The sequence below is a fragment of the Triticum dicoccoides genome, chromosome 1B (assembly GCF_002162155.2).
Source record: "Triticum dicoccoides isolate Atlit2015 ecotype Zavitan chromosome 1B, WEW_v2.0, whole genome shotgun sequence".
NCBI classification, from domain to species: Eukaryota; Viridiplantae; Streptophyta; class Magnoliopsida; order Poales; family Poaceae; genus Triticum; species Triticum dicoccoides.
The window spans coordinates 703,770,846-703,778,752 of record NC_041381.1 but is presented as its reverse complement, the minus strand read 5'-3'; the positions used below and the strand labels follow the sequence as shown (position 1 = coordinate 703,778,752).

Below are 7,907 nucleotides of genomic sequence, written 5' to 3'. Positions count from 1 at the left end.
TCGCGTCACGCCGCTGGCGCGGCATCGCCTCAAGCCCTCCCTTCCTCCGGCGCTTCCGCGAGCTCCACCCCTGGTCGCCCGTGCTCGGCCTCTTCGTCACCCACGCGGACCTCGACCAGCTCCCCGTCTTCCACCCCGCGGCCGCCGTCCGTTCCGACCGAGACCTCGCAGCCGCCGCGCGCGGGGGTGACTTCCTGCTCACCCACCTCGAGCACGATCCGGCGTGGCGCCTCCGGGACTTCCGCAACGGCCGCCTCCTCCTCTGCAGAGGCGACTCCCTCTCCGTCTACAACCCCGTCTCCATTTCCCACCGGCACGTCGCCGTGCCCCGTCCACCGAACGGAGCCCTCCCCGAGCCTGAGTACATATCGGACTGCTTGCTCGACCTCGGCGGCCATGGAGATGGAGAAGGTGGTGCGCCGTGCTGCTTCCGCGTGGTCACCGTGCAGCAAGAGCGAGACGGCCAACGGATGCGAGCCATGGAGTACAACTCATGTACGTCAGGGTGGCGCGTCCACCCGTGGGTGGACGTGGATGGCATCGACATCGGCGTCGACGTGCCCGCGAAGCGCATGCAGCGGCCGATGCACGCTGCCGCGGCCGGACTCATCTTTTGGAGATATGACCTGAATTCCTCGCTCTTGCTCGACACCAGCACCATGGTGTTCTCAATCGTCCTCCTCCCAGTTCCACGTCCACGAGTATACGCCATTGCAGACACCGATGCCGGTGCGTGTTGCCTTCTGAATATCGTCGGCGCAACCATGTTGCAAGTGTGGGTGCTCAAGAAGAAGGGCGGCGGCAATGGGCGTGCGTGGGAGTTGGAGAAGCAAAGCCAAATAGGTGAGCTTGCCAGCTTGAACCGGAGCTGTGACGTCCATATGGTGGCTGCCGGACTAGCAATTGTTTACTGTGTGAGTAGCAAGTATTCTCATATCGTCATTGATCTCAAGGACCTGAGCCTCAAGGACAAGTTTCGATGTCATCGTTGCATGGCTTTCCCTTTCCAAATGCCATGGCCACCTGCTGGGTTGGTGGCTACTTCTACGTGTGAGAGATCAATACCTCAAGCGTATGCTTGCCGAGGTATGACTATGAATTTGCAGTTTCTTTGCTTGTCACCTGTTGCAGACAATTTGAAGAAACTGAATTACTCCAAACTAGTAACTTCAGTGCTTCCCTACCGAACTGAGTTGCCAGTACCACCATTTGGCACTAGCAACAGTCGTGATAGACTGAATCTTTTGTTACCGATTGAATTGTGAATAAAACTGTGTGTATCTTACCATTTACAGATGCTGCAAGTCAACATGAAGCACCTCCCTCTAGTAGAAAGCGAACCAGCAATGATGAAATGGCAACTGGTAAAGAAACAATGGAGCCATGTATCTTTATAGCTTCTTTCAAGAATGAATCGCGGGAGAAGAAATTTTGCTATGAGATTGGACCACCATCTTGAACAAAGAAGGTGATCATCACATTCACATTTCAACATCTTGTAAGCAAAATATTCCTTGGTAACCTACATGAACTTGTCATTGCACACATACATTGCTCAACTAGAAGATACATCACCAGTTCATCTTTGTCCTTTGACGTACTCACGATGTTTTGTAACTCTATTATTAACAGCGATACTTGGTGTTGAGATACAACTGTTTGAGTTGGAGGGAGCACCAAGTTTGTCGGCCTGTATTGTGGAGAAGACAATAAAGACCCTGTTGTTGTTTCTTGATCTCTTGTTTCCATTTGGTATTTATATTTCTGACTTATTATAATGCAAAATGAAATACAAATAGTCAGAAATAAAAATACTATTGCACAATAGATCAAGAGATCAAGAGACCCTGTTGTTGTTTCTTGATCTCTTGTTCCAATTTGGTATTTATATTTCTGACATATATATTTCCACTTTATCTTATCATATATAAGGTGGCTCGTATGTAGTTCTAAAGAACATTACAGTGTTTCCAGAATCACAAGAAACTGTTTTCTTTTTGTCATGTAGGTGTAAGTTATAGGAGGAATTTAGTGTTGTCCTAGCCTCATTGGCATTAACCAGTGATGGTCTTGGACCTGAAATCACTAGCTACTTCCTAAAAAAGAACAATATTTCAAATACGTTCCATAAATAGGTGGTTGTCCAGGCATAATATTTTTGGACTGATCTGGTGATTTGCATCCTTTTTTTGAAACAGAGGCATAAGATTTAGATCTTATAATTGCAAATAGTTTAAAAGGGTTGGCAACGATTATATGTCCTTGAGAATATTACAGATATCACAACGTTCAAAGGTCTGTGAATATTATTTCAGATGACAAATTGATATACTCTGAGAGTAGACTCTTGCAGAGAGCACGCTGGGAAGAGAACATGTGCGCGAGTGTGGTTAGTGGGCGAGTGGGGCAACAAAGAGGGGGTTAATGGTAGGCGTTCACGCGGTTGCCGGTTAGGGTGAACGGTTGGCGAACATGATGCAGCGACGCTGCCCAGCGCCAAGATTCATGCGAGGGATCCGACGGCGCAGAGCGGGTTAGCTCGGAAAACATCATGTACTGTGCAGTAGCATTTCCGCAAAAGAAATATATACTATATGATACTCCGTAAAGTTTTTGAGGCACCTTGTTTGCATGTGCACTCCCCAGCAGTAGCAGCACGCTGATATCCATCTTGCTTGCGCAATCTCTCTTGTAGCATGGGCACACTCTCAGCAGTAACAAGATGTCCTTCATACTCTACTATTTTAGGATTGGGAGCCAGGCCAAAAACAGCGATCAAAGAAGTAACAACACCAACCGTGAACGAAGTGTAAGCGATCCACTTCTTGAGTCCAAATACCTTGCGCCTGCAGGTAGATGGGATGAGATGACATGAGATGAGATGGTAAGAACTAAGAACTACGTACATATGAACTCCTGTAGCAGAGGAATGCCATTGAGGGTCATTTGGTCTAGGCTCGATTTGCGAGCACAGATGATGGAGCATAAGCCTGTCCTGCCAGGTGGCGGCAGAATTTGCATTCGCCTCGGCGATGAGATCGTACAGCTCCTCCTTATGCTGCTTGAATTTCGATGCACGGAATCCAGAATGCTGGAAACATAGAAGCAGCATTGAGAACTGATAACTAAACAATAAACAGTCTTGACAAGAGATGCCTACCCACAGCGTATATCACCTGATATCTTGTACAGCAAACTGTAAAACTAGCTGGAGACCAATAGACTTTTTACTAAAATATCACAGCATTCCTCATGCTAGGCAGTTGGTCATGTACCCAATGGCACGTCAAACTACAAAACTATCAGGGAGACCAAAAGGCAGCTTTACATTACCAAAATATTTCTTCATGCTAGGCAATTGACCATCTAACAATGGCACAGAAAACTACTGTGTAAACTAGCAGGAGACGAAAAGACATCGATTTACCAAAATATTTCTTCATGCTAGGGAGTTAACCATCTTCCAATGATATAGAGCAAACTATAGAACTAGCTGGAGACCAAAAGACGCAGCTTTTAAAAAAATATATCAAGGCAAAGCATTCTTCAAGGTAGGCAGAGATCATCAATAAAAAACGTGCATGTTTAAGGCCTTGTTCGGTTCCACAGGGTTTCAAGAGGTTTGGAGCAGATTGGCAGGGATTAAATCCCCAGCAAGTCAAAATCTACATCAAACCCCTCCAATCCTCTCCAATCCCCTCGTGGTGGGGATTAGCCGAACAATGCCTAAAGGATAGCCGTTCATCCTATGATTATGATATATACAGTAATGGAAAACAGTATGGAGAGAAGAAGGGAGGCCTAACAGTCAGACGTCGGGCTACAGATCTAGCCGGAGATGGGATGGAGGCCAAGAACCAAGATACCTACGGCTGCATGTGGACGAGCCGGCGAAGCACCGCCGAACGCATGATCCTCGTCGACGCCGTGCGGAGGGAAGCCGTCATCGTCGGAGCCCTGCAAACGAGCACGAATCAATCACCCAAGACAGACGCTTCCGGCGGGGCATTACTACTTCCAATGCCGGCCCCTTCTGCTCGCAATGCGAAACCATTGAACACCTCCTGTTCAAATGCCGACGGCTCAGCCCGCTATGGGCAGAGCTGGGTAGCCTTTGCCCAGTTGCGCCACAGGGGCTCCTACACGCCTGGGGCGGGAACTTCAACAACAAGACCAGATCAACGGTCCTTTTGGCCGTTCTCTGGAATATTTGGCAGAGGAGAAATGCCAAAGTTTTCCGCGACCTTCACCTGGATCTACACACAACTGCAAACTCAGCGGCCAATGACCTACGCCTTTGGTCTCACCGCTGCAAGAACGCCATGAAACAAACTGCGCTTCGAGACTGGGCATCCATGTTGTTCCTCTTAGCTGCGAGATTGTAGCCTCCAGCACTATGTATCTTTTCTCTGTTTTTCTCTCCCTCTGACCCCATGTACTTCTAATGCTGAGCACTTTGTAACACCTCTTGACGATCGCAATAAAGGTTCAAGCAGGCGTAAGCCCGCCGTTGACGCGTCAAAAAAAAATCACCCAAGACCGGAGAAATCACGCCGGGTTGGAACGTAACTTGCGGCTAGGAACTACTGAATAGGGTTAGGGGTTGGAAGCTAACCTACCTTGCTGATCGGAACTGGTTAGGGGTTAGGGTTCCTCGCTCGTTTGCCTTCCGTGGCGCCCGTGTATATAGCCCATCCGTGAGATTGAGACCCACTCACCCTCCCTCGGTCTAGTTTCTTCTCTCTTTTTTTCCTTTTTTTTCTTGTCTTGCCCTCGTTGAATCTTTTTTTCCAAAGAAGCTTCTGATCTATTCATCAACTGTCAAGAAAGTACAACAAACATTAAAATTAAAAACTACATCTATGTCCGTAGAACATAGCAACGGGTATAATCACTAGAGCAAGCCGAAGGCGTGCCACCGTCATCCCCCTCCATCACTGGAGTCTGGCAAACCTTATTGTGGAAGATAGCTAGGAAGACGACGTGCTAAGGCCCACAGGACCGGCGCATCAGGAAAAAGAACCACCGTCGATGAAAAGAAATATAGATCGGAAGGATCCAACCTATAGACACGTGAACATACACGAACGAAGATCAGATCCAAGCGGATCCACCCAAGACAAAGGCCGACGAATCCCACGAGATTCGTCGGAGACAAATATCCACGCTCCCTCAGATGACACTAGAAACATCATTGAGACATGGCTAAACAGGAAGAACCTTATTTCATCTCTAGGGAGCCGCCACCACCTCGTCTTCCTCATTAGGATGCAAACCTTATACCAAAACTCAAAGAAGCATCGAATGCCTTGATATTCGTGATGGCCAGTTCGGTTGTGCCTTCTCATCCAGGGCTGCGGTTGCATGTTTCGAGCAGGCAAATAATTTTGTAAAGCCTAGGACAAACACCTATGGGGTGTCCGGCCGCATGGATGTGCTCAGGGCACGAGTGCCAGATAGCCCACATGCCAACCAAGGTGTGCACCCTCGAGTGCAGACCCTACGTCTCTTCCCGGTGGAACAAACACCGAGCCTCACCACCAACTTTTTTTTTGCAAGCAACCCCACCACCAACTTGTGGGGCGGCACATGCAAGGCGCACGACAGATGAGGTGGCCGGAGGCGCGCCTTCGGCACACGCGTCAGGGACCCCGAGTAGTCGGCTCCGCGACTTATTCGGTTGTTGGTGTGCCAGGTTGGATTATGCCGGACATGGGACACCTCTCTAGCTCCGTTTCCGGGTCGATGGAGGATTGTTGCTTTCCGGTTCCGGGTTCCGACCACTTTTCGTGTGTTGTTGGTTGCCAGTTAGGAGGTCATTGGTGAGGGTACGGTTCTTGGCTTGTTCAGATGCTCGGTTCATCCGGTTTGGTGTTATCTTGGTTGGAATGCGGTCATGTGATGCTACTTAACGGACTACCTAAACAAAGGATTAGTGTAAAATAACACAAGATGACCATAGTCATTAGAATCATATTTTGCAGATAATTCTGAAAAATAACTCCTTCAAATAGTTCATTTTATCCCTTTTGATTGCATTTCTTGTTCTCTAATTGATCTTTACGCTAAGGGCGCAACGGGTCATCCAATGAAAGAAAAAAAATATGGAGGCCGCATTACGGCGACTCTGTGTTTACGTACAACAACCGTGCCTCCATATTTCATATGGACTATATACCATACGGGATACATCGACCAATGATGTGCCGACTCTGCTAGAGTTGAACATGGTCATAGCTAACGACTCCAGGGGTGCCCTAGCAAGCAAGCAAACCCGGAGTTTCATATTTTTTCAATTTTGTCAAATCTTTAATTTATTTCAGTCAGTTTTATTAAAATTATAAATAAAAATATTTCTGAATTTGGAAAATCTTCATAAATTTGGAATTTTTTTAAAAATTTAAAAAATGTTCATGAATTCAAAATAATATTCATGTATTTGAAGAATATTCCGGATCGAAAAATGAGTCAACCAGAGCCAGTCATAACTGCTGATATCAAGCATCATCCAACAAGCAAACTGACCTGCGTACGACGCTCTTTTGTCCAAACACCTGTACGACCAGACGTTGTATCATTCGAAATGCGATACATGGCCAATCATCTCTCATGGCAGGATTCAAACCAACAATGGGTTCATCCAACAATGCATAAGGTTCATCTGTACGACCAGTACCAAGCCAGCTACATCACAAATATCTTTTCTTAGAAAGCGATCACACAGATCATCCAGTTGCTAAAGCAGAAATTTGCTCAAACAGAAATACTACTAGACTCATCTTCATACCATGCCAGCAACATCATAAATACCAGAGATCATCCAGTAGTACATGACATAGACATACATAATAATATAGTGCTGGAATATATAGAACTGATATCCGTCTTGCTTCTCCATCAAAAACAAGCTGCATTTCTTCTTCAACTCATTTGCTTGGGCACTCCCTCAGCAGGAGTAGCAGGCTGATATCCTTGTAGCATGGGCAGACTCTCAACAGTAACAAGATGTCCATCGTACCTTACTATTTTAGCACCGTCTTCAGTGCGAGGACATCTGACATAAGCAACAAGAATACCCACAGCATATGTACAATGGGTGGCCACCTTGGTCAAAATTATCTTGCGCCTACAGGTAGGTTGGATGAGATGGTAAGAATTACATATGAATTCTGGTAGGGTAGAGAAACATAACAAATATCTATGTCTGAGTATATATGGTTGATATTGTACCACTGAGGGTCCTTTGGTCTAGGCTTGATTTGCAAGGAGAGAGCCTTGAGCAGTCGCCTGTCCAGCCAGGTGGTAGTGGGCTCCGCCACAGCCTTGGCGATGAGATTGTACAACTCCTCCTTCTTCTGCTGGATTTGCGATGCATGGTTGTATCCTTCATCCAAGGCACGGGGGGTTCCGGAATGCTGGAATATCAAAGCATTCATGCTAGGCAGTTGATCATGTACCATTGGTGCAGCAAAATATAAACCTAGTTGCAGACAAAACGATGCCAATTTTTACCAAAATATCACCACATTAATGCTAGGCAGTTGCTCATGTACCATTGGTGCAGCAAAATATAAACCTAGTTGGAGACAAAACGATGTCAATTTTTACCAAAATATCACGACATTAATGCTAGGCAGTTGATCATGTACCATTGGTGCAGCAAAATATAAACCTAGTTGGAGACAAAACGATGTCAATTTTTACCAAAATATCACCACATTAATGCTAGGCAGTTGATCATGTACCATTGGTGCAGCAAAATATAAACCTAGTTGGAGACAAAACGATGTCAATTTTTACCAAAATATCACCACATTAATGCTAGGCAGTTGATAATCTACCAACGGCACAGCAAATTATAAAACTAATTAGAGACCAAACGATGTCAATTTTTACCAACATATCAC

At 46.3% G+C, this 7,907-nt stretch overlaps 2 protein-coding genes across 2 annotated transcripts in view; both read right to left on the bottom strand.

Annotated features, from left to right (window-relative positions):
• Positions 1 to 2,370: 2,370 nt before the first annotated feature.
• On the bottom strand, positions 2,371 to 4,435 carry LOC119351017. Its single transcript, XM_037618587.1, has 4 exons — positions 4,334 to 4,435; positions 3,871 to 3,957; positions 2,907 to 3,091; positions 2,371 to 2,846 (listed from the first exon to the last, which is right to left on the bottom strand). The coding sequence occupies exons 1-4, from the start codon at positions 4,433 to 4,435 to the stop codon at positions 2,591 to 2,593; spliced, it is 630 nt and encodes a 209-aa protein (XP_037474484.1). The 3' UTR covers positions 2,371 to 2,590.
• A 2,183-nt stretch (positions 4,436 to 6,618) lies between these two features.
• LOC119349842 overlaps positions 6,619 to 7,907 on the bottom strand; it is a 2,444-nt gene continuing 1,155 nt past the window's right edge. The window contains exons 3-4 of the mRNA XM_037617935.1: positions 7,231 to 7,415; positions 6,619 to 7,126 (exon numbers count right to left, since the gene is read on the bottom strand). Coding sequence (XP_037473832.1) covers positions 6,922 to 7,126; positions 7,231 to 7,415 — 390 coding nt within the window. The 3' untranslated portion in view covers positions 6,619 to 6,921. The remainder of the gene's footprint in view (positions 7,127 to 7,230; positions 7,416 to 7,907) is intronic.